This window comes from Schistocerca americana, chromosome X (assembly GCF_021461395.2).
Source record: "Schistocerca americana isolate TAMUIC-IGC-003095 chromosome X, iqSchAmer2.1, whole genome shotgun sequence".
NCBI lineage: Eukaryota > Metazoa > Arthropoda > Insecta > Orthoptera > Acrididae > Schistocerca > Schistocerca americana.
In genome coordinates, this window is record NC_060130.1 from 760,315,235 (window position 1) to 760,343,163 (window position 27,929).

The 27,929-nt window shown below is 42.5% G+C and overlaps 1 protein-coding gene across 1 annotated transcript in view; it reads left to right on the top strand.

The window, feature by feature from the left end:
* The window catches only part of LOC124556300 (gamma-tubulin complex component 3-like), a 249,300-nt gene that overhangs the window by 147,749 nt on the left and 73,622 nt on the right, over positions 1–27,929 (top strand). The window contains exons 5-8 of the mRNA XM_047130275.1: positions 2,110–2,246; positions 2,331–2,482; positions 6,886–7,078; positions 15,102–15,306. Of these exons, the coding sequence (XP_046986231.1) occupies positions 2,110–2,246; positions 2,331–2,482; positions 6,886–7,078; positions 15,102–15,306 (687 nt within the window). The remainder of the gene's footprint in view (positions 1–2,109; positions 2,247–2,330; positions 2,483–6,885; positions 7,079–15,101; positions 15,307–27,929) is intronic.

Genomic DNA, 27,929 nt, shown 5'->3' on the forward strand with positions numbered 1-27,929 from the left:
TATTATCATTCCTTCCACCTTTAAGCTCTCAGGTTTTCATCTCTCATCTGGTTCAGTCCCCACCAATCAGTCTTTCCTTCTCATCCCATCTGATAGGTCTCTCCTGACACATGGTACTGAGTGACTTTCCCAAAATGCACCCTTTTTCCTAAATCTTTGCAGTTCTTTTCCTTCAGCCCTCTCCCTTCGCCTTAAACCCTTCTGCCAGAAGAAGAAGCCATGGGCTCTGGAAGCTTGCATAAATATAACCTTCTTTTATGTGCGTGTTCTCCTGCTACTGCTTGGTGAGTAGATATCTAGATTTATCTATCCAATTACATTATATTGTCATTATTTTCGTTATTATATTAAACCACTGTAGTTCAATGTTTTTTGTCTATGAAAATTCCTCTTGTATTTAACAACAGCTGATCCCATAACTGTCTTCATCCTCTTTTATATGACATGTCATTTGTTTCTGGAAAGCATGTGTCTGTACTGTAAGTATTTCTACTATAAGCAGTATGTATACATACTGTTTATAACATTAATATGTTTATAAAGACTTTATTGGCCTTGTCATTTTAGTGTGATGATTTTAAATTTCTTTTGGTGAGTATATAGTTCAGTTTTTTAGGTACATTCAGGACATTGCCACCTTCTGCCTGTAAGTGCTCGGCCATGTGATGTCCTTAAGGACTTGAGGATTTCCTGGAAGCAGTAACATACAGCTGTATCTTAGCAATTCCAACCCACCTTGTGGCACTCAGTATAACTCGTCTACCTTAAACAGTCATTTTGCTGTAACTCACTATCTGTGTGTTGCTCATAAAGCTCTGTCTGTTTCACAGTATAGGAGACGTATTAGTTCATACACACAAAAGCTATAGCTTGTAGCACCTATTGATACAAATCCTTCTGTCTTCCTTCTGTCAGTTGTAAACCAATGTGATCACACTTTGTTGCTCTTGTATTTGGGCATATGCATAAGACATCAGTTCCTGTAATTGATGCATTTGTTGATGATTTGTGTGGCATACACCAGTGCCTTGAAATTTCCATGTAACCACAATAAATCCAAAGTTTAAACGTCGCATCATCTGGGGAGATCATGCCCTAGGTTGCCTAGACCAATTGTATCTCCTGTTGAATAATAAGACTCCATTGTTCTTGATGTCAGTCACACACGACAGGACCATCACTCTTGTTCTAATTTCAACTTAACGTCAGTGTTGTACACACAGAAGGTCTTGTGAAGGGCCAGTGGACAGAAGAAATCTGCAAACATAATACAGAAAAACAAACCAATAAGGAAATGAAGAATGAACTTCAGCAGGAAGACAGCCCCCAGCCCTGAGAAATGGAGAACTGAACACTCCAGATGCAAATAAAATGAAATTTATGTCAGCAGATATTTGTACAAACAGGTGGGCTTATATAGTTTCAATGATATTCTCTCCTGTGAGACTATAGAAAACCTGTATGGCTAACCAAATGAATATGTAATCACCACTCCTGACAAATAATGCTGTACTTCTCAAGAAAATAAGATAATTTTCAGAATTTTCTTTTCTCAAAAATTAGCACTGCCCGTCAATATTTCACTGTTCAGGGTATCCAACTAGTGTTTCCATAACATGTGACCTCAGCACCCGTAACCTGTCTTAAAAAACGAAAATATCATTCTTACTATATTTTCGTTTCTGATTATAAATGGTTGTGAATGTTAGTAATGTATAGGGTAATTCCTGTAGTGATGCATAGCAGTTTCTTTGTGTAATGAAACATAGCAGCTTAATTTGCCATGATTATTTATAAAAGTAAAATTTCTCAATGATTTTATTCCAATTATGTCTTATAAGAAAGTCTCTTACTGGTACACAGTTGTGACAGAGACTTACTTCTACGTCTACATGTCCATTTAGTTTGATGTGACAAGATCTTCAAAACATTTTTGTTGTTATTAGTTTGCATTATTAGGAACACATTATTTTCTGTTACAGATACTAATAAAACAGCAAATAGCTAACAATAACAATAATCATTGATAAGGCCCTGTTACATTTGTTGCACATTTAATATATTTATGCAACAACTGTGAGTAGTGAGAAGAGCTACCTATTTTTGCAGGTATGTCGTCCTTTGTTCATAATGCTAAGTAAGTGGATTTTGGATGGAGAATTGGAGGATCCTCACAATGAATTCTTCATAGCTGCAAATCCAGGTGTTAAAGGCAACCGCTTGTGGCATGACAAGTACTATGTCCAGTAAGTTTTGATTTATGGTATATGAATTTTGTGTTGTTGTCATTGAAATTCAATAAACCAATATTAACTTTCTTTTCCTTACAGGGAATCTCTTGTTCCTAGTTTCATATCTCTGGAACAAGCTTGTAAAATTCTTGCCACAGGCAAGAGCATCAACTTTCTTCGTGAAGTATGCCAAGATCACGGCCCTATAAAAGGTCGTGCAGCCCTCCGACGCACTTTGGAAAGCACAAGCGGTATAATTTTTCTTGCCTAGTGGTTTAACAAGAAAGACAACTGAGTTACTTAAATGTTTTTGTTATCAATAATTTGTAATACAAGATACCTCATGGAGGAATGAATATTTTTCTTGAGTACACAAATCTCACAATTTAGAGTTAACACGGTTTGTGCAAGTAAAAGTGTTTGGAGTTAAAATCAGTGTTACTGGAAAGGAATGGAAGCTGTAGGTTTCTTGGAAGGATACTGGGAAAATGCAATACACTGCAAAGGAAATTGCATACAAGATGCAAGTGGGGACCAATTTTAGAGTATTAGTGATCCTTCACACCCAGATTATTTATAGAATCACACTCTTATGTGTAAAACTACTTCAAATGTCTGATTAATTTACAAGTGAGTTAATGTGTTACATATTTGATGTCTAGCACATTTTAAGAAAAGCTAGTTTTCACAGCTTAATAATTGATAAATGGTGCATTGCACATCATTTAAGAAGTAGGCAGTAGGTAGCACCAGCCACCAGTAGCGGTAGCTTGTACCGACCTAGTACTGCAGTCATATGGCTGTATGCTTATCACTGCTAGATTGCAATGACAGAGGCAGGCGCTTTAATTCATCATAGTTCACACAACTGCCACAAAATGTTTATAAATTGTATACACAAACATTTCTTGTTAATTGGTTGTTTACTGTAATGTTTGATTACTGTTAAAGACTTTTATGTTTATCATGTCTGCAATTAATAAATAAGCTGTAAGTCAACGTGGATAGTTTGGTGTTGCAGCCATGTATGCTAAGTGACAATTATGTTCTCGGATACGGAAAAGAGTAGAGGTAAACAAACCACTTGCTGCATAGTTCAAGTATTAAGCAGTTGACATGGTATAACACAGACTGAAAACATTGCTGGGCTTCTAGACAATGTCCTTTAGAGTTTAATAATACACAGTACTGCAACTCGTCTTTTAAGAATTATATAATGATGTTGTTGTCAGTCACATAGTTTATTGCAGTGTGATACGAATGGCATTGTCACATATTTACCATATTTACTCAGGCAGAACTTTAAATTAATATTTTTCCAATCTGCAGTCATTTTTATTCTTAAATAAATCCATTTTACTTTCATTTTTTTAGCATGCACAATACTTGCCTTTTGTGTACCTGGAATCCTGTTTGCCATTATGATGATGTCACATGGCGAGTACTGTTCGTCAAACTACAGTATTGTACTGAAACTGTGTTTTGCTATTCAAGTAACTGTTTCATTTAAGATCTGTTATGCATGTTTGTTTTTATTTTGGTGTGTTGGTGGAAAAAATATGGAACTAGTATTTTGTCTAAAATATATTATGATTCAAAATAATTAGCCAGGTGACATAAATGAATTAAAAAAATGTGCAAACATCTCTGTAGCTGAATGGTTACCAGTGCTGCCTTCAGTGCAGAAGGACCCAGGTTCACTTCTTGGTACCACCTCAGACTTTTTCTGAGGTGGTGAGGTCTGGTACAGGGTCCATTAAGTCATTATGAGGTCACATGAGGAGCTGTTTGAATAAAAAAAGTACTGGCATCAAGAAGATTCATCTACAGACATTAATTGCTGGAGGGATTGGTAACAAGCTGATAACATCTCCTATGATTATAGATGGCTCCTCATACAGCAGCAGCCAGCCAGTTGCAACAGGCATAAGGCCTAAACCATTAGTGGTATTTACTGAAAAAATGCACAAATCCTAAGACTGCAGTTGTCATGTACAGATAGTAGGAATGGACACCATATTGTCTGTGGGAAATGAGATAATCATTCAAAGTGGTGGACATATGTTTATAAAAGGAATATTTGCTGCTTTTCTTTCCGTAAACAACCTTTATTTTTGACTATGACTCATTTTCCTTCTCTATCAGGCCAAGTCACACGTCATGTTTTAGCACTTGTACATTGGAATCCATTTAACTTTAATACTTTAATAATGAAAATATTTATTTCTGCAGATTCTTTTATGTTTTTCTGATTCTAAATATTTTTTACCTCCCAGATCCATCTTGTTTGTTGTCCCTAAGGTGCTTGAAGATTTGTTGAGTTAGTATTTTGTTTACTCTGTATAAGTGTCAATTTCCATATTGTTTCTGTCTTTTTTTTCTCTCTTTTGATATATTTCTCACAGATTTGTAATTTCGAAGCATATGTGCTCCTTATCTGACCTTAAATTTTCCTCATTCTTCTTGTCACTATTTCGAGTTCATCTAGGCACTCACTTGCTTCGGATCTTCTTGGTTTCACTTGTGCATTGTAATATAATGTATAGGTAACAAGTCGCTATATACACGCATAAATAAGACCAAAGCATTCAATCAATTTTCTTTAAAGCTAGCCCCTTCAATCTTGTGGGAAAGGGGAGGAAGGATTTGGGGAGGGGGATGGACAGTTGAAAGGAAGAGTGGCTGATATCTGGGTGGTAAAATGCAGCAAGCACAAAATGTGGGATTGTGACACAATGTGTTCGCATTGACACAGGCAGGGGGAGTTACATATGGCACATAGTGATGTGTAAAAGTGCACTGGGAGGATGAAGTGAAACAGAGGAGTCTGTAGGTTGAGGAGAATGGTGTGCGAATATGAGTGTAGAATGAGTGATGGTTGAGACCAGCTAGATTGTATGATCAAAGATATATTGTAGTTCCGAGAATAGTTTTTGCATTTCTGAATTTGCAGTTTTTGCTGTAAATATCTTTCATTATTCCATAGGCTCTTCATTTTGTTTAGCTGTCCCTCTGTAGCAGATTTTTCTATACTATTTTCTTTATTACTCCCAGATTTTTCAGTTTCTACATTTTACAATCGATGGCTGTGTGTTCCAAGAGAAAGTCATGTATTTTTGCATGTGATTGATTTTTAAATATTACGGCAAAGTCACCCCCAAAGGCCAGGCAATTTACATAAATAAATTGCTTCCTGTTTCTCAGCTTCGTGGATAACAGTCTGGTCTTTTAATTTTTCATTCCAAATTCTTACTATCTCTCTTCTAATACCTAACTGACGGAGACAACAATTAAATTTTTTTGCTATTAATACACAGCAGTGCTGCCTTTCTTTCTTAGTTCATTTGCCCCCTTGATATTTTTCCCCCACAACAGAAAATATTTTTGAAAGAAGCAAATTATACGACACCTCAGTTTTGTTAAAGTTGAAAAAATGTGTGGGCTCGTATCTTTGTATCAGCTTTGGCAAAGTGCTCCTTCCAGTGTTCCACAATTTGTCTCCTAGCAGCATCACATTCTCCACTTAAATTATGAGGATTTCAGTATTTTCTGTACTGATACTAGCATTTGCTGAATTTTCAGTCCCAATCTTCAGAGCTGTGTATAGACATTCTGTCACAACACGTTTGCCCTCTAGAAATGTTCCAACTCTCATTTCAGGGAACAATTTTATGAGGAAGGTTTGTAAATATTTGAATGATGACACATGAATAGTCTTAATTTGCAGTGCTGATAACATTTAGCTTCAGTAATTGGGAAGGTCAACTTATTTGTCAATATACCACAGGAAAACATCTCATCTTTGATATGTTGTAAAATAAAATGGTAAGACTATCTTCAGCATAATAATAGTTCTCAGGTTCTGCAAAGAAGTATATTTCATTAGTTTATTGACCATAATTACAGAAAATTGCACAGGAACACAGTTAAACAATTAGTCATGAATTCACAGGCTTGGATTTTATTTGTTTTATATTTCTTTTTATGTGAAGTTGTCCTTGTATGATGATAACAATTTTTTTAAAAATGTTGGTTCAATAACAATGTCCTTGTGGCTGTATTACAAAGATTCTTCAATATTGACACATTCTATTTTGTTTATAGATGCTCTGGCAACTGGATTCCTTTGCATAGATTTCTGCAACTTTTGGAATTTCCGAGAAGTCAGTCACTTAAAAAGTTGATTTATTTAAATTCGTAAGAGAGATGGTTCTGGAATAGTTCTCAGAACAACTGACAACTTCTTGTCAAAGTAATTCATATGGAATGAATTCATGATTATCCATCTTAGCTTTCAAAATCTTTTCAAGAAAATTCGTTAAATAAATAAAATTGAAGGCACTAAAAGATGTTCATGCCCTTCTGAAAGTTTAGAACTGACTTGCCAGTCAGTTGCAGGGGGACATACAGTTTAATTTGAACTCCAAACAACAGTTTAACTGGGAATTTTTCATGTTAATAAATCACTACCTGAGGTGAAAGAAGAGATAATTGTCAGAAAAAAGTCCTTGGACCATAGACCAAGCCACAAATTCTTTTACAGTATCTCATAAATATAAAATTTGTTTTGTTGTTGTTGCTGTGTTAATCATTCCAAGTGCAGTCGATATCTCCTTGGAGACTTGATGTTTTGATTTGCTTTTTCTGTTAACAGTGGAAGCGCTTTTTGTCGAGGACCAGGATGGAGAGCTGCAGGTTATGCTAGAGCAAGCGTATCGTGAAACATCTAGACGTGTTCTGGATGTTCTCAACAATCAGTACAAATTCATGGACCATCTGCAAGCTCTGAGGAGGTATCTCCTCCTAGGGCAAGGAGACTTCATTGGGCACCTTATGGAGCTACTTCAGTAAGACGGAGTATTTTACCTTGCAGCTGTTAATAATTAAGTCACTTGGTTACTTAGTAGTTCATTTTCTGCCTTTCATGTTAACCAGTAGAAAGATGCTCCTATTGGAGCACAAAATATGTGAATATGTTCTTGTTTATTTAAAAGGCTCTGACTGGAAAGGGGGTATCACTTGTTTCATTCTACCTTCCTCAGCACCTTCAAAAATTTTGGAATGGGAACTTACTCATGCTTTTTTAACATGCACTTCACCTGTCACTCCCACAAGTTCCCCTAACTGTAACTCACTCACAGCCACTAGCCCATCACTGTAAGTTGCTCCTACTCATCCACTCTCAGTTGCCCTTAGTCACTCAATCATTGTCACTATCTTTTTGTTTCTCACTGTCATTGTCTCCTGTGTCGCAGCCAGTCCCTTTATCCTATCCTACTACTACAGTCTCATCTCACTATCATTGTCTCCCTCTTGCTTTCTCTTACAGCTAATATCTCAATGCTTCCTTCCTATGGTTGCTCTCTCTTCTCACTGTCCCTGTCTCTCTCTTCCTCATTGTCATTTACTCTGTCTCTGATTATCACTGGCTCTCACAAACTTCCACTTTCTCTTCCTCTTTATTCTCCCCCACCACCCCACCCCATTCCTCACTGTCTCAATCTCCCACCCCCACCTCCACCCCCCACTCTCTCTCTCTCTCTCTCTCTCTCTCTCTCTCTCTCTCTCTCTCTCTGTCTGTCTGTCTGTCTGTCTGTCTCCTTTGCTCCCAGCATAAGCAGCATTTTCCACTGGTTCCATTCTTTACCTTGCCAGAGCAATGCATGTGAAAAGAAATGTATTGGTCAGTAAAATTTAGGTAGTTTACTTATGTGAAAATGAAATAATGGAAAACTAATTTTCCACCTCAGACCTTATTTTACTTGCAAAAATTTTGAATGTGCTACAACATGAGGTCCTGAGATGATAATGGAGATACTTTACAGCATATTTCTCCATGCTACATCACTTTATAAACTACCTTTTCACCTCACACCATATTTTGTGTGTACAAGTAGTGTAACTTTGAACATCTGTATCTTGGAAACGGATAAAGTGTGAAGAAAATTTTCAAGGTTGTTCGAGGTTAGGATCTTAAAGCACATCTTAATAATTTATACCATTTTCTGTGTATAGTCAGCCCTTTGTAGACCACATCAAATGCAAAAAGAACCAATACATTTGCACCATTTGCCTAAACAGGAGGAGTAGTGTAATATTCATATGACACTCTACTGTAGGATGGTGACACTAAGACAATCCTTCTGTTCGGTATGAAAATCGTCCCTATCCCAAGGATTATCCAAACCACTGGACTGCACCTTTTTATAACAAACAAAGCTTCAGGTAGTGCATGCTGTCACTTGCATAACAGTATAAAAGTAAGTTTCTTTTCATTTCTTTTTTAGTTTAAATTCATCTGTATCTTTTGACAGAAAATGTGAACGTTCATGGGTTATAAATAAGTCAGAAACTCCAGTGGTGGGTGAGGAACTGCCCGCTAAAGTTCACTGCATCACTAAAGAAGTGTAGTAATGTTAGCAATAAGGCATATGAGACATACAAATGCTGGTGCTATAATGTAGAATAAAAATATTACTTATCTTACTTTATTTGGAAGTTATCCATATGTTTGCTTTCAGCCTATAGACAAATACAAGGAGTTCCGGGAGCAGTGGTCAATATTCAGGGGTATGAAAAGAAGGATCATTCAGAACATAAGTCTAGTAAACATGGACTCTAAAATACATACCTCAAGAGTTACAGGCTCTTGTTCAGTAGAAAAGGTGTGTTTCACAGTAGTGAAGATGAACAAGAGCTCATAGCTTGTGCACTTCAGAGACCATGTTTACTGAACATATTTTTCTCCTTTTGGTCCATACTACGACTTCTTAGAATATGGAGAACAAAGAGCTTGCAGTATAAGAGATTTGTTTCATAGTGTCAAAGATGAAATGCTCATAGTTCCTGAGGCACGCATTTTCCATCCCAATGAATGTTGACCATTCCTCGCAGGACACTTGGTGTAGTTGTGTGCTGAAGCTTGTTGATGAAACAGTTATAATGTTAAAGGTTTTGAATTTGTGATTGTGAAAGGAAGTGAACACACTCTGATAAGATGATTGTCATGTCCTCCAAAAATTGAAAATTGATAATGAGTTGGGAGCAGTATAAACTAAGTTTAGAACAATGGATATGAATGGGAGATAGAGGCATTGATCTTACAAGAACATCCCATTTTTGTTCTTTAATTTTTCTCTGCACTATGACATACAGCACTAATTAATAATTTCATGTAATTTACTGTGATATTCAGTATGGTCCTTACACATCTAAATAACAGGATTCATATCACATGAATAATGGTGACCAGGTATTTTTCTAAATTTCTGACCAGCTTCATTTTCTATAAACCAAAATCACATAAATTGTGGTAGTTTATCCAAAGTAGTAAAATCCAGCTTAGCCAATTTTCAAAGTATAATGTAATTTATGAAATAACAGTTTATTCTTATGTCTGTCAACAAATTGACAGCTCATAGTTAGCAAGCTCATGATTAAGACTTTCATTGGGTGCACCGCTGGTGTTGAGTAAAACCACAACTATGCACATTGTGTGTGCAAAAATGTGTGAACAATATCCACAAAACTCAAGAACTTCAAACATTAAAGACATGAGAGTGATGTCAGTAACCTAAACTAATGAACATTTTAATTGCACTGTGTTTTGATTAACAAGTGTTGTGGAATTTATTTATTTTTTTGATTGCACATCAAGTTCCGTATGACCAAATTGGAGAGCAAATCTCAAAGGTCATGGAACATGCCAGTACATAAAATTACAACATAGAACTAATAACAGATAAAAATAAAATGTTTATGAACCGAAAAAAAGAGTCAGTACCTAAGTTCAAGTAAATGCAATCAATAATACAAGAAGAATCAACTTAATTTTTCAAGGAACTCCTCGACAGAATAGGAGGAGTTACCCATGAGGAAACTCTTCAGTTTCGATTTGAAAGCACATGGATTACTGCTAAGATTTTTGAATTTGAATGGTAGCTTATTGAAAATGGATGCAGCAGTATACTGCACACCTTTCTGCAAAAGTGTTACAGAAGTCCGATCCAAATGCAGGTTTGATTTCTGCCAAGTATTAACTGAGTGAAAGCTGCTTATTCTTGGGAATACCACATTACACCTGTGGGTAGTTGTACATTGTCTACCACAAAAACATAACATTCCTTTGATTTGAGTCAGTTGGCTGAGAATTAGAATACAAAGTATGTCAAGAATGGTCATGTGTAAGAACACTTGCACATATTCCATATGAGTACTTTTGATTCTTGCCTCTGCAACAAGAGTCTAAGGTTGTGAAGGTGGTCCTCAGGAGTTATGCCTACAACAAAGATATCATAGAGGTATAAGACACAATTTGTAATGCGTTGATGCATAAAATGCTGGAACATGGCAGGGGCTGTCCTTCCAAGACTAACAGATTGCAATGGCAGAGGCCATTTGGCATATTGAGCACTAAGCATGCTTGTGATGCTGCATCCAAGGGAATTTGAAAATATGTCTGTGAGGGTAATTTTATGTAGTAAGGTGCCATGGCTTAATTTTACAGAGTTCATACATGGTTGGTAGGGGTTATACTTCCATTTTAGCTTATGTGTTTATCGCTTTAAAGTCCCCACTAAGTCGAAGTGCTGTTGGGCTTGGGTATTGTTATCATTGGAGTGGCCCTTTGACTATGGGAAATAAGTATTCACACATCTTCGTGAATGAGTCTCTCCAGTTCTATTTTGAGAGCATCCTTTACAGCCAGGTGAACTTTCAAGAAGCACAGAGAAGTCATTGCTTAAGTGACACAAGCTTTGAAATCAGTCAGGTTCTCTAACCCAGGAGAGAAAATATGAGCATATCTATTACCTAGTCTTTAGGGTGGCACAAGGTCCTTCATACTGTGTGGTGTGTACTGTTTCATGAACTGCAAACCCTAAGGCATAGAAAGATTAAACCCAAAAAATGTTTTGCATTTTGGGATAAGCTACCGGAAGCAAATTTCCTAGCAAAGGCACATGATGAGTCCATAGTCCCAAAGCTTTGTCTCATTTCTGCCTCAAAATTTGGATACACTTAAGTTAGGAGTGTTTGTTTAACAAGAACATGGAAGCACCAGTGTCATGGAGTAGCCTAAATGCTTATCTATGAATGTATGTAATTACATTTGCTGGCCTGTATTCCGAGAAGTCTGCACTTCCGTAGATTTCTCTCTGTTGGTTCATTTCCACAGCATGAAGCATGTTTGTGGCCAAGCTGCTAAAACATACCTCCTAAATGTGACCCCTTTTGCCACACCTGTGGCATATTTCATGGCCCTGCCAGAAGTGGTATGACATCCCACATGACCAGTGCTGGAGAACTAACTGCCTTGAAGTCGTCTTCTATTGTAAACAAACTCTGGACTGCATGGTCAGTTTCATAGCTTTGAGCTGTTCACATTACTTCCATCAGAGAAAGATACAATTTCCTCAATGCATGGCTCCTGACTTCAGGGATGGTGGGGGGGGGGGGGGGGGGGCGCTCTTAGATGCGCTGTATCATTGCTTCTCAACCTGGTCCCTGCTGCTCACTAGTGGATGTTTTAGGTTTCATGGTGGGTGGTAGGCAGTAGTGGTTTTAAAAATATGTTCATAAAATTTTTACACTTATTTGGTAACATAATTATTATGGGTTTATTTCACTGTAACTCTGCTTTATAAATTTTATGCTGTTGTTACTTCTCTAGTTTGTAAATCACCAATACTGTGGAACCAATGGACAGTTAGAGCATTTTAGTACTATCAGAGATACAAAAGAGATACAAAGTGGGGACTAGCAAAGAAAGGTTTACTACTACTACTACTACTACTACTACTACAGTATATCATCCATGGTTATAGAGTTAGTGTAGTTCTGCCTGTACACACATTTAAAATTGCAGTTCTTACTTAATCTATGTAGTTTGGTAGCCTAGACTGCATAAGATGTATTGGGGTCTTTTTCCACTACCAGAATTTTAATGTGGCTGCAATAATCCTCTCTGTTGTTGAAATATGTTCTTGTAATAAAAGAAAGTATTATAGGCAACTGATGTTCCACAACATTCATTAGTGGCTCTATTTTCTGCATGATCTGATGCAGTTTGACGATATCTCAACAAGAACATGGTCTTTTGTCTTAGTAATTCATAATTTTAGCAAGCCATAAAATGTAACTGCCATAATCGTTGGTAAACATCCCACTTTTCACTTGGTTCATTAAAAGGTTGGAACACTGAGACACTGATTGCATGAAAGACATTCCTGTTGCATTTGCTAACACTTGAACTCCCTATAACTTCGCTGCCATTAGCTCTTGATAACTCCAAACAGCTACCATTAGTATTTGTTGTAATTGCTGCACATTTGAAGACACACACTCTTGGGTAATTGTGAAACACTCAAAGGAAACACCTGTAAACAAAGACCATAGTGAGAACCAAACCAATAGACTGACCAAAGAGTGTGTCTATTGTGTCAGAACTATGACAGAGTTACAAGCTCAGAATGGCCCTGGTCCAGACTGTATGAAGGATTCTGCTAGGTGTCACCTCATGAGATGGTGCTCGTGGTAATAAGCACCATCTGATCAGATGGGCGACTGCCATTGGCAGTAATGTTGTGCCAACTAAACTATTTTGAATGGATGACTGATGGCATCCCTGCACTTCCATCCCCAATGTTACTGATGCGTTGTTATTGTTTGTACTTCATGTTTGCTGTACACATTTCAGCCTCCTGATGTTTCAGTGTTACAAACATGTCATCACAAGGTACAAGCAAGCACAATGGGTTCCTCATGAAAGCAGTGGATCAGACGTAATTGATGTGGTGAATTTATTATAATGCTGCCATCAACCACTTGGGAGTGATTATATATTGCTGGACAGTGGCTGGAATGTACTCGGCCAAAAGATCCTGAAAACTAAGCATGGAAACCTGTGAAGATTTTTACAATATAGTTACCATATTATTTTTTGCTGTTCGTGTACTTACATCAGGCATGGGCAACCTTTGTGTGACCCAAGGGCCTAATTCACATACTTAAGCTCATGGGCCACCTCATCACATAATGCAACAACACAGCACCTAGCACATAGTCAGAACTACAGTACCTGTGATGTAAATGGTTATGGATTAATGCACCAATATGAATGGCACCAACCAACTTAGGTACTCCAAAAGAACAAACTCCAATGAGGTAACTCAGCTGCAGATTGAACTTATTTTCCTCAAACTACTTTCACCAACGATGATTCCTTCTAATACTTGTAATGCTAATAGTTCTTCCACTATGCTGAACTTCACAGCTACACCATGAACAAAACCTGCTAACAGCTTTGTCAGACAAATTAGTGCTTCCGTCCAAAGTGGCTGCAAATTCTTTGAATGTGGCAGCAAAATCACACAAACTTTTTTTTAATGTAATATACCTTCATACCAATTCAGCGAACAACTGTTCATCTCGATAAACTTAATTGTTTTACTCCCCCACCCCTCGAGCTGTAGCACAGTTGAAGAGGCACTGATCATTAATCAACTTTCAGCAAAAGACTTAAACAACTCGATAATTTTTCTGCTCACTATAAAACTAGCTTTAACCGATTTGTTGCTGTGTCCTCAGTTTGACATATATTTGCTGTTGCTTGTCCAAACTGGAAATTAATATTTTAATTTTGTCTCCTGCAATTGCCCTGTAAGCTCTTGAGGAGCATTGTTTTTTTGTGGGGAAAGTGCATTTTCAAATCACATTCCTTCACAACAGATGGTAATTCGCCACACAAGAAGAAAACAGGTTTAGATGGTAGAGTAATAATCCTCTGTCCATTTCCCCTGGGACTGGAAACATTCAGCATCTACTTTTCTGTTCTTAGTGCCTGACCTTTTGTGAATAAATTCGGTAAAAATGCATGGAAACACTTGCATGAAATAAACAAACAATGAGTACACAATATTATGCATGAAATGACAACTGATAACTGGTTTGTTTACCAAGATACAGTCCCTGCTGCCATTGTTAAAATCAGCACATTTCAATTTTCATTCAAGCACCTCCCTTTCTCGTCCACAATGTTGTTCTGTGGACTTGAATTGAAAAATCAATTACGGGCCATATCCAGCCTGCAGGCCGCTGATTACCCACCCGTGACTTACAGTATAGCAAAGGCTGCAAATGAGAATTGGAGTTCCTGTTTTAAGCAATTTGAGAGAGCACAGAGTTTAATTGCCCATCTCTCAATAAAAACAAATGTTAATTGGAGAGCTAATGGCATGAAGTCTGAGGGAGAGAACTGTGTATTAATGTTTTTTTCTTATAACCTAACAGAAGTAAAAGCTTAATGAGAGCATTCATGGTGACAATCAAGGGTCCAAATTTGAGTCTTAGTCTGATCCATAGATTTTGTCTCACAGGAAGTTTCAGTACAGGATGATATCTCTTGCAGAGTAAAATATACATTGTGAAATGAATGCTATCTTTGCATCTCTCTTCATACTTGGGAAATCAGCAGCTCGTAGAAATGTTGTTCTCATTAACATTATTTTTATTACTTACCCTTTTTTAAGTTTGCTTAGGCCCATTGGATAGGGCTCTCCTGCCTCAAAAAACAAAAATAATGGAAAATGTTAATCAGCAAATCCTGTGAAACCAATGACTGTTTTACGAAACTTTGTCAAAGAACTATTAATAGAGAACAATGCTTTGTGGATGAAAGTTAGTATAGAAAAAATAAGTTGGTCGTTTAAGGACTATTCTCTCTCATTTGAAAGTCACAAATATTTCAAAACTGCCCTTGTCTTTGTTCTGTGATGAATAAAAAAATAATCTCCATATGTGTAATTTATTTATGCTTGTCAAAATTTGCAGGCTATAAGAAAGTTATGTGATTTCTTGCACATTGTGTTTTAGGCCAGAGTTGGCAAAGCCAGCTTCTCAATTGTCTCCTCACAATTTATCTGCAATTCTTGAATCTGCAGTCCGTTCTACAAGTGCCCAGTATGAAGATGAAGATATTCTTAGTAGACTGGAAGTGAGATTACTAGAAATATCAGGAGGAGATACCGGGTGGGACGTGTTCACATTGGACTACAATGTTGTGGGTCCCATAGGAACAGTAAGTCTTTCTTATTAGGTATTTTTGAAGCTATTGCTCTTATAGTGGAATAGCTATTAATAAAATGAGAATATTATTTAAATAAATGTTTTAATAGTGTGGCTCTGCAATTTATCAATTTTAGTCGCAAGCTACAATCTCACTTACTGCATCTTGTAAGATTGGTATTTGTCTTTTTAAATATGTTAATTGATGACTAATGCCATGAAATGTAATGTTTAATACTAGTGAATGTCGCCACCTTCTCACCTCACTGTTGATCAGCTGCTCACAATGTTAGATGTAGAGAGCTAACTGCAGTAGTCTTTGTCATCTCTTATCTTAACTTTGTTGTGGATCATGTAGGCAGTGGGGACTAAGGTTTGTGTCCTACTTGCAGTCCATTAGATTCAACAGGAAATGAAATGAAGTTTATTTTATGAAGCCTTCAACACCACTAAAGTGATGGGTAATGAATTACAGCATGTTACATCACAGACAACAGTAGAATACACTTTTACACTTTTCAACACACTTAAAAATTGTGTGAATTGTGTGTAAATTAAAGTAGTGGAAAATTAATTTTTAAGCATGTACTTCAAAAAACATAAACATTTTCATAAATTGTATTGGACTTGAATTTCAAACCCTTAGTTTAAATGTTCTTACTACTCATTTAACTCACAGCAGTTTAAGCTATGCTGTTAGCTCCCAAACTACCTACAGTCCCCGGAAATTGTTACATTTTCCAAAAACCGAACTGTATACCATACACATCTTGATACTGTCTCACTGCAAACAAAAGTTATTGCATATTTTATAACATAATTTTCCCAACAAACCCTTGTAGTTCATACATTTTCAACATGAAGCATCACTTCTGCTATTTTTCCAAACAAGTTCATAAATTATCTGGAAGGGGCACTAATATCACTCTTGTCTATTGTTGCCAATTTTTCTTCTCTTCAGGCTAAAATTTAGCCCAACACAACATACAACATAAAATTAACACAGCTTAATGGCAGCAAACAATGCTACATGGAGGGTGGAGCAATATCTCTTTGTCAGTGAATTTAAGACTGTCGGCTCACGCCTGAGTATGGCAGGTAGTCCAGTTGTAGACTGTAGGGGTGACAGACATGTCGGTGCACCCACAGTGTGATAATCAGGGTGAGGGATAGCTGGGACGGAGAGAGTGGTTCTGTCTTTATAAATTTCCAAATTGTGATCCCCTCACTTACCCAGCCACATATCACCAAAGGCAGAGGGTCATAACCTGGTGGAGGTGGTGTAGAGAGAGGACGAGAGACCTGGCTGGAGGCAGCCTTGGTATCTGGTCTGTGGGTCAGAGGTGGAGGCAAGGCACAGGGGCACCAATTAAGACTGTGTCTGTGGCCAGAACTGGTTGCAGTGATGGAACAGATGAACATACCCAGCCTCAACATTGAACAACTGATGGCTCCTGTGATCTACAATGATTCCTACGGCCCACCTTGGATGCTAGCCTAACATGCAAGCCAAGACATAGCTGCCCCACATGTAAGTGACCACCAGCAACAACACAGTGCCCTCAAATGGCCCTGCTTAATTGACGCTGACCATCACCCGAGGGTGGTCAGGGCAGTGTGACAGTGAAAAATGTTGTGCTGGGAATACTTGATTGAGGGGGCAGGCACAGGAGGAATGGGACATGCATTTAATGTTAGCATCAATGCTGGGCAAGTGAATGTGCCACTTGGCCAATGCTTTCATGTGTGTCATCCCCAATGTGATGCATCAAGGAGCAGGAGGATGTGAGGGGGGTGCAGGGGGGGGGGGGGGGGGTGATGACCTGGAAGCAGGGGCAGGGTAGAATGACAACCCAACAGTCAGTCCTCTGTGGTGAATGTTAAGACATCCTGTCAGGTGTTGAGCCAGTAGCACAATGAAAAATAATTGGAAAAATTTGGGTTGGGCTGATGAGAAACATATGCATGCCCCCCCTTCTGGACCATTAACAAAACCTTCCATGAGACAGGCTGTCTGCATTAGCATTTTGGGTGGTGGGATGAAACCGTATTTAATATTGATAACCAGCTAATAAAACTTTTCCAAAATTTGTACTGATGCCTGAACAAGGAAATCCAAGGTTTGTGATCAGTTAAGAAGTGAAATTTGCTGTCACAAAAATATACATTTAACTTCTTACTCCATAAATAATAGCTAAGAGTCCTCAGTTTGGAGGTAGTTACACTGTACAGCATTTAATGGAGGTGAAGGCAGTTGAAGGCTGAACCATCTAACAAATTGTGTGACAAAAACACTGCAAAGCCCTAGTGAGATGCATCTTTCACAAATATTAACAGCAAACATGGTGTATGTGGCACAACACATGGAGCTGTTTTGAGACCTTCCTTAAGATGCTGAGAAGCCTGTTGACTGGCAGCTGATGACACAAACTTAATGTCCTCCTTGCACAGCTGATTTAGTGGGTGCATGATTTGTGCTACTTGAGCAATGAAATTGGCATAGTATGCAATTTTCGCAGAAATGATGGCAACTGTTGAAATTACTGGGGGCTAGCATGTTGATAATTGCATCAACATGATCTCATTTGGGTGTCATATCCTTGTGACTAAGAATGTGTACCAGGCATTTGCAACTGTGGACAACAAAGTTTTGCGTTTCCAGCTGACAGCATAGCTCATTCTCCTGGAGCCTTCGAAAATGGGATTAAAGATTCTTGTAATGTCCCATGTGTATCAGTGCTTTAACAACATTGACCAAATAATTAACACTGTGTGGAATATCATCAATCCATTGCTCTAAATAATTTTGGAAAATTGTTGGTGTGGGGCAATCCCACACAATAAGCAATTTTACCTGAATATGATGAATGGCATATGTAAAACCAGCAACTTCTCAAAGTATCATCAAGAGGCATTTGAAGATACAGTCTTTAAACCTACCTTCAAATAATATTGGCCCCTCTGACAGTTTAGACAACTCCTCCAGGTGAGGTAGGGGGTAAAGATCAATGTCAGACTGGGAAATAATAGTAGACTTCAAATAACCATGAGTGCATAAGAATCCCTTCAATTTTTTAATGACCACCATAGGTGTTGCTCATTGACTGGAGGAAATATTGGCTTGATCTTGGAACCATGCAAGATCTGCCTGAGCAGCGTCATTAACTGCCACTAGAAGTGAGCAAGCTCAGCAAAATTTAGGCACCATAGAAGACTTCAGAGAAATATGAGACGTAAAGTTACATGCACACACAAGTAATGGTTTAACACCTCTATGTACCTCAAGCACAGTGTGTAAGGATTAGAAAAAGGCAACGTGGCTGACACGAAATTAAATTGCTCCTCTACATTGTGCTGAAAACTGGTAAAGGCATCTAAGCCTGAAGTGTCAATAGCAGAAGTGGAACACACAACTAAGAAGGTTAGTACGCAATCACCATTTTTGTACTTAGCCACCGTTGACAGGTCTCAAAGAAGACAGGACCCAGCACTGGGTCCACTGCAGCAGAGGTGAACCCAGGTGGCTACATGGGTTCTCACTGATTAAAGAAATGGCAGTACTGGTGTTCAGCTGGAATTCCATGGACTGGCCGAGCAGTGTCGAGGTCAAAGTGAACTTTTGCAGGGGCACAAGAGGCATATGATCCACAGCCTTCACATTGTGGACTCCTACATTGTCATACTTTGGCCAAGCATGATGCCCGCAAGCTGCTTGTTGACGTAAGACAGCCAGGTGGCCATGCTTGTTGCGGGTCCAGCAGTCAGCTGCACGATGTGGGCATCAGCTCATTACGGCCGCCATCACACTTGAGGACAGGGCTGGACTTTCTTAATGTATTTAACTGACGATGTGATGCCGAGAAGAGAGAACGTTCCAAAGGCACCCTGTTAACATTACAGAAAAGTCATACTCAATGTTGGGGGGGGGGGAGGAGGGGGGGGGGCAATGATTAACATACTTGTGTCTTTCATGATACGCTGGCAACATGGAAGCCCGTGAACTTGGGTCATACTTACTTGTAGAAATAGATACGATGAGTCAGAATCATCAGCTGATTTAGCAGTTTTAAGCACCAGGACTCGCTGCCGGAGGCTCTCATCCCTCTTACAGGTACGTGCTTGGTCAACATGGGGCCCTAACCCTTACAGCACCACTTCCCTTTCCCTGCTGCAAGTCCATCTTTCTGCTATTCTTTCTCTTCCTTTGCCTTTCCATTGGATGGTCTTCTTGGTGCTGACCATGCTTAGATTTGGTTTAAGATTTTGGACACTCATTTTTTTGTGTTCTGGCACTTCCCGCAACTTTTCATCCTTCACTGCATGGTCCTGTTGTTTGGTTTGCCTTACCATTCCTCCTCCAAATTTTACAGAAGTTCATATCAATTGGCGAAAGTCACCAAATGTGGTGTGTGTTCCACCTTTTTGCTTCTCTGTATTTTTCCTCTCTGGCAAAAGTAATAGACCCAAACCTAACACAGCAGCCATTCTGTTGTGAGGCATCATTATGTACCTGTACAGTCATAGCCTTCTAACCATGCAGGGATTGCACTATTGGTGCCTGTACTGAAAACTCCCCACATGTTAGAAGGAGTATGTGCCCATCATGGCTAGGGCATCATGGCTGAGCAACAGTTACCCGCCCAGGTAACCATTAATGTGGCTTGGTGGTGCCCTTGGGGAGAGCCCCTATTTGGAGTAGGTGGCACCAAGGTGGATGACTCACAAATGAAGTGGCTCAGACTTTCTTCTTCTGCTGGTGGCAGCATGGCCCCAGAAATCTCTTCTGAAGGAAAGGATTATTACAACATGGAGAGATATGACCTCACAATATTTCCTTCCCAGACTATGCCGTGACAGGAATGTAGGCATAAGAAACAAATGGAGAAATACTCCTCACAATACTTAAATTGCTCTAAGACTGACAGGATTTTAGTTTTGGCCACAAATCCATTATTCTATGTTGAACACATTGAGGGCAGCCTTGGTGAATTATCAACAACTTCAAAAAAGGAAAGTGATACTGTTGTGATTAAAATGACATCCCCTGCTCAGTTGCATGTACTCTCACCTGTAACAAGGTGGGTGAAATTCCTATAGCTATTAGTCCATAATAGTCTTAGTATCATCTCCCACTGCAACCTGCTTTTGCAGACTGCTGATGAGTTATGTGCCAGTTTGTAGTTAAAGGGTATGCATTTTGTCCATCATGTCCAGTGGTAACCTAAGGACAATAGTGTTGATACTAGGACTTTCATTTTTGAAGGTGACACATTGTCTGAAAAGGTTAAGGTGATGATATATCAATGCAGTGTGCAACCTCATGTTCTCCCTCCCCTGCAGTGCTTACAATGCGTGAGACACAAGGCACATGTCTTCGCATTGTAATGCCAGCCCCCCCCCCCCACCTGCCCCCCCTGCGGGTTCGGGGGTTAGAATAGGCCCGCGGTATTCCTGCCTGTCGTAAGAGGCGACTAAAAGGAGTCTCACATGTTTCGGCCTTATGTGATGATCCCCTCTCGGGTTTGACCTCCATCTTTCTAAATTTATCCGAAGAGCGAGCCAATTGGGGAAGGGCGCCTTACATGGTGCACTGTATCCGTCGTGCAATTAGACCATTAGCCGGATTGCTTGTCGTTGCAATGGTGTCCCGCTCATTTTCGATCTCTTGGGCGAGAATACGTCCCTGGGTGCGATTACCACGCTGCCCTCTGCAGTGTTTCTTTTAACTGCGACGACGACCTTGGACATTTTTGCACCTAAGATCCAGCACGGTAGCCAGTCCGTTGTGGTGGGGCCGCCATGTACCCTCTTGGTTGTAGCCCCCTGGCAACACAGGGATCGCTCTACTGATGCCTGCGCCGTTAACTCCCCACGTATGCCAAGGAGTAGATGCCTATCCTTCTGGGGTATCGGGACTCCCGGCAACGGCCATCCTGCCAGGTGGCCTTTGCTGTGGCTGGGTGGCGCCCGTGGGGAGGGCCCTTGGTCGGAGTAGGTGGCATCAGGGCGGATGACCCGCAATGAAGCGTGGTACATCATCTCTCGCTGGCAGCCAGCCGCCAGCAGTCTCTAAGCGTTCTAGGGCTCAATTTAATGCTCAGAAGTACGATCCGAAAACGTTCCCCTCCCTGGCCACGCCGTGGGAAGAGCGTAAATCTCAGGATGGAGGTAACAGTTATTCGCCCCGATTCTTAGTTTGTACGAGAGCGGATGGGGAGTCTTTTCTCTCCACAAAGCCTCAGTTCTTCGTCGAGCATTTAGAGGACAAGTTTGGGGAGGTGGAGGGCTTGTCAAAAATGCGCTCTGGGTCAGTACTGATACAAACGGCATCCTGCACCCAGTCACGCAGGTTGCTTGTGACAAGTTGGGGGATGTTAACGTTACTATTACACCACATAAGAGTTTAAATATGGTCCAGGGTGTTATTTTCCATAGGGACCTCCTTTTGCAGTCTGATGACGAGCTGCGCGCCAACTTAGAACGTAGAGGTGTTCATTTCGTCCGGCGCGTTCATCGGGGTCCGAGGGACAATCAGGTTGCTACCGGTGCCTTCATCTTGGCCTTCGAGGGTGATACGTTACCGGAAAAGGTCAAGGTGATGGTCTACCGATGTGACGTCAAACCCTATATCCCTCCCCCGATGCGGTGCTTCAAGTGCTGGAAGTTCGGCCATATGTCTTCCCGCTGCACTTCCAGCCTCACAATTCGAGATTGCGGACGCTCATCTCATCCCATCCCGATACTCCATGTGTCCCGCCTCCCATCTGCGTCAACTGCGGGGAGCACCATTCACCTTGCTCGCCTGACTGCAAAGTCTTTCAGAAAGAGTGCAAAATCGTGGAATATAAGACCCTGGACCGGCTGACCTATACTGAGGCCAAAAGGAAATATGACAGACTCCATCCTGTGAGAATGACATCTTCTTATGCAGCTGCTACAACACCTGTGCTATCCCCATCAGTTTCGAGACTTCCAGCCAGCTCGGTAAGCAGTAAGACTCCTCCTGCCCCCTTGCCTGTGGGGGGGGCTCTACCCAACCGGTTGCTCCTGCACCACCTACCTCAGGAGCAACCTCCTCCCGCCCGTCGGGGACGTCCGTCCCCGCTTCTCATCTGGAGAAGCGTCTAACTTCTTCAGCTACTCTCGCCCGTAAGAGTTCCCTTGGGACCCTCCCTTCCCAGGGTTCCACCAGCGGGAAGGATGACGGCCGCCAGTGGCATAAGTCCTCACCAGCAGCCGGGTGTAGGGCTTCACGATCCTCCTCTGTCCCGGAGACTGAATCGGTGAAGCCTTCCCAGCCGGTGAAACCTAGGTTCAGCGAGAGAAGTCCAAGAAAAAGACCTCTAAGGCCAAAGAACTTGCGGTGGCACCAACCCCACCGCACCTTTCGCGCTCTGCATCTGAGGATGAAGTCGAGATTCTTGCGTCCGCTGAGGACCTTGATCTCGCTGGTCCCTCAGACGCCATGGATGCCTCTCGTACGGGTACTGAATCGGTGGCAGTGAGTGAAGAAGCGGCGTAAATTGCCTTCCCAGTCCTTTCACGCCTTTCTCAGCCATGGACAATATCATCCTCCAGTGGAACTGCGGCGGTTTTTTCCACCATCTAGCTGAGCTCCGCCAACTTATCAGCCTTCGCCCTTTCTTCTGCATTGCTCTCCAGGAAACTTGGTTTCCAGCAATGCGAATCCCCGCCCTCCGTGGCTATCGGGGTTATTTTAAGAACCGGGCTGCTTATGAAAGGGTGTCTGGTGGCGTCTGCATATATGTCCTGCACACTCTGCACAGCGAGTCTGTCCCTCTCCAGACGCCTTTAGAGGCTGTCGCTGTCCGCGTGTGGATGCCACAGGCTGTTACCGTCTGCAGTCTTTACATTCCACCGGATGGTGATGTCTCGCAGGATGTCCTGGCTGCACTGGTCGCCCAATTGCCGCCAGCTTTCTTGCTATTGGGCGACTTCAACGCCCATAACCCTCTGTGGGGTGGGTCAGTGGCCACAGGTCGAGGCGCCATCGTTGAGCATTTATTGTCGCAGCTCGATCTCTCGCTGTTAAATGATGGTGCCTTCACACACTTCAGTGTGGCGCATGGCACCTACTCCGCCATTGACCTTTCCATCTGTAGCCATAGCCTCTTACCGTCTGTCCAATGGAGTGTGCATGACGACCTGTGTGGTAGTGACCACATTCCGCTCTTTTTGTCACTACCACAGCGTCACTCTTCTCATAGCCCTAGCAGATGGGCTATGAATAAGGCTGACTGGGATTTGTTCTCCTCCACTGCCTCTTTTGAGCCTCTCTCTACTGATGACATTGATGCGGTGGTTCAATCGGTCACCACCGGAATCATTACTGCCGCCGAATCTGCCATTCCCCGTTCTTCTGGGTCCCCTCGGCGGAAGGCTGTGCCTTGGTGGTCGCCTGAGATCGCTGAAGCGATTAAAGATCGCCGGCGGGCGCTCCAGCATCACAAGCGACATCCCTCCTTAGCCCACCTTACCGCCTTCAAACGGCTGCGTGCGCGGGCCCGCCTCCTTATCCGCCAAGGCAAGAAGGAGTGCTGGGAGCGGTATGTGTCCACCATTGGCCTCCATGTCACTCCCTCGCAGGTCTGGGCCAAGATTCGACGCGTCTACGGCTATCGGACCCCTGCCAGCGTCCCTGCGCTCTCACTGAATGGAGCCGTTTGTACTCACTCCGACGTCATTGCAAATCGCTTAGCAGAGCATTTTGCTATGAGTTCCGCTTCTGCGAATTACCCCCAGGCCTTCCGCTCCATTAAAGAGCGGCTGGAACGTCGGAGCCTTTCGTTTCGCAACAACCACCCGGAATCTTACAATGCTCCATTCAGTGAGTGGGAATTTCGCAGTGCCCTAGCTGCTTGCCCTGATACCGCTCCTGGGCCAGATGGCATCCACTGTCAGATGCTGAAACACCTTTCAGTGGACTGCCAGCGGCGCCTTCTCGGTCTTTACAACCGTCTTTGGGTCGAGGGGGAGTTACCGTCGCAATGGCGGGAAGGCATTGTCATCCCCGTTTTGAAACCTGGACAGACCCCTCTGGAGGTGGACAGCTACCGTCCCATTAGCCTCACCAACGTTCTTTGTAAGTTGCTTGAACGGATGGTGAGCCGGCGCTTGCATTGGGTACTGGAGTCTCGGGGCCTTCTGGCTCCGTCTCAGGGTGGGTTCCGTAAAGGCCGCTCCGCCACCGACAATCTGGTGAGCCTGGAGTCGGCCATCCGAACTGCTTTTGCCCGCCGTCAGCACCTGGTCGCTGTCTTTTTCGACGGCGTACGATACGACATGGCGTCATCACATTCTTTCTACGCTTCATGGATTGGGTCTTCGGGGTCCTCTGCCGATTTTTATCCGCAATTTTCTGTCGTGTCGTACCTTCCGCGTGCAAGTCGCGGCCTCGTATAGTTCCTCCCACGTCCAGGAGAACGGTGTGCCACAGGGCTCTGTTTTAAGTGTCTGTCTGTTTTTAATAGCCATTAACGGGCTTGCTGCGGCCGTGGGAAATTCTGTCTCCGCTTCCCTGTATGCTGACGACTTCTGACTTTACTACAGCTCTACTGGCATTGCAGCTGTTGAACGTCAGCTACAGGGCGCTATCCGTAAGGCGCAGTCTTGGGCTGTAGCGCATGGGTTTCAGTTTTCGGCAGCCAAGACCCGCGTTATGCATTTCTGCCGGCGCCGAACAGTCCATCCTGAGCCGCGGCTTTATCTTGCCGACGAACTCCTTGCTGTGGTGGAGATCCACAGGTTTTTGGGGGTGGTTTTCGATGCCCGGTTGACTTGGCTGCCTCATATCCGGCAGCTGAAACAGACGTGTTGGCGGCATCTAAACGCTCTGAGATGCTTGAGCCACACCCGCTGGGGCGCCGACCGCTCTACCCTGTTGTCGCTCTACCAGGTGTTAATCCAGTCCCGTCTGGATTTTGGGAGCCTGGCTTATGGCTCAGCATCCCCATCTGCGTTACGGGTGCTGGACCCAATTCTCCACAGCGGGATACGCCTTGCCACTGGTGCTTTCCGCACCAGCCCTGTGGACAGTGTACTAGTGGAGGCAGGTGTACCTCCACTGCGGGTACGACGCCAACAATTACTGGCTGCTTATGCTGCCCATGTTTTTAGTTTGCCCGGGCATCCAAATTACCGTGTCCTGTTCCCGCAGTCGGTCGTCCATCTGCCGGACCGTCGGCCCCGGTCGGGTTGTCCGATCGCCGTACGAGTCAAGGAGCTTCTCTGCGGGCTTGGGTTTTTCCCTGTTCCGCCCCCTTTCCAGGCGCCTCTGCGTACACCCCCGTGGTGTGTTCCTCGCCCTTGCCTTCGGCTCGACTTGGCACAGGGCTCGAAGGACTCGGTCCCTCCAGAGGCCTTCCGCCGCCGCTTTTATTCCATCCTTGCCACGTATCAGGGCTCTGGAATTGTTTACACCGACGGTTTGATGGTTGCTGGTCGTGTCGGGTATGCGCTAACTCTAGGGGACCATTCCGAACAACGGTCCTTGGCGGCTGGCTGCAGCGTTTACACTGCTGAGCTAGTCGCCATCTTTAGAGCCATAGAGTATATCCACTCCTGCTCAGGTGAGTTCTTCATGATCTGTAGCGATTCCCTGAGCGGTTTACGAGCTCTCGACCAGTGTTTTCCTCGTTCTCGTCTGGTGATGGCTATCCATGAGTCCCTGCATACTCTTGCACGTTGCGGCCGCTCTGTGGTCTTTGTGTGGACCCCCGGTATCCCGGGCAATGAACATGTTGACCGCCTAGCGAAAGAGGCCACGTGTACACCATCTCTGGATGTTGGCCTCCCAGAGACTGATTTGCGGGCAGTCCTCCGCCGAAAAGTTTTTGCGCTTTGGGACGCTGAATGGCGCGATCGGATTACACCCAATAAACTCCGTGCCATTAAGGAGACGACAACTGTGTGGCGGTCATCCATGCGAGCCAACCGCAGGGACTCCGTCGTCCTTTGTCGGCTCCGCATTGGCCACTCCCGGCTAACACACAGTTATTTACTGCGCCGGGAGGACCCTCCTGTATGTCGCTGCGGGGCGGCTTTGACAGTGGCCCACATTCTGTTGGCCTGCCCCCTTTTAGCTGTGGTCAGGCAGACATTTGCGCTGCCTGCTACGCTCCCTGCCCTTTTAACAGACGACTCCACTATGGCTGACTTAGTTTTACGTTTTATTCGGGCAGGGGGATTTTATCATTTAATCTGAGTGTTTCTGTTTTATTTTATTGTTTTGTGTTGATTCTGGCCTTTGGCCTATGATTTTCAACTGATTTTTTAATATGTTTCTAAGTGGTTGGCTTATTTCTATGGTCGGCCAACCAACATCACACTCTGTGTGGTTTTAGTTCGTTTTGTTTTGTCTTGTCTTTGTCTCAGTTTCTCTTGTTCTGTATCGTCTGTGATCTCTTCTGTTCCTCGTTTTTATTCTCTGTGGGTGTTCTTTGTCTTTGGAAAAAGGGACCGATGACCATAGCAGTCTGGTCCCTTTAATCCCCCAAACCAACCAACCAACCACCCCCCCCCCCCCCCCCTCCCCCACCTGTCTGTGCCATTGCCATTGCCATTGCCATTGTTCAGCTGACTGCACTGTCTTCAAAATAGAAAAGAAAATTCAAGAGTACGAGACCCTTAACTGACTTGTGTATGAGGAGGTCAAAAAGAAATATGGTTGTTTACATCCTGTACATATGATGATTAAAGTTTGCTACACTAATGATGATGTCATCATTTCTAGCAGTGGTACCACTGCTCTTTGTTCCTTCAAAACCAGGCACTTGGAGCTGCTCGATTACACCCGCTCACTTGGTAGCTGGGAACCCCTTCCTTACTGTTTCTTCCCACGCCCACTTCAGCAGCATCAACTCCTTACCCAGTGAGGAATTTGATGCCAAACCTATGGCTACAGAAGCACCACCCCCATCTGGCATCTCCCACCAGGATGGTGTCCTTTGGGATACTTGCCTACCAGGCTCCCAGGATTCTGTTGGTCTACAACCTGTGGCCGAAACTATGGCAGACAAGCCCTTGCGAACACTGAAATTATCCAAGGAAGAGAGGGACAGGGAGAAGATGTCAAAGTAGTAGTAGTAGTAGTAGTAGTAGTAGTAGTAGTAGTTCCAGTGGTCCTTTGTCACTGGACCCTATACGTTTCTGATTGCTAACTGAGGTGGAGTTCCTGGTGGGTCCTCTGGCACCAGGTCTCCCCATACAACCTGCTTCAGGACCAATGTGTACTGATGCCATATCCTTGTAAATTATGGCAGCAGATGACCACCTGTCTCCTGCATTGCCCTCCAGGAAACTTAGCTCCCAGCATTGTGAATCCCTCCTGGGTCTATTTTAAGAATTGAGGTAACTGTGACAGAGCATCTGGTGGAGTTTGCACATATGTTGTGGACTCCATCTACAGCAAACATGTCCACTTGATAAGACTTTGGAGACTATGGTTGTTCATGTGATTTTACTGCCTGTAATGTCTGTGCCCTTCCCAGTGGCAAAGTGTCTAAGAACACATTGTCTTCAATGATTTCTCTGCTCTATCCCACATTCCTCATTTTGGATAACTTCAATGCCCACAACACTTTTTGGGATGGACTACAATCACTGGCTACAGTAAAG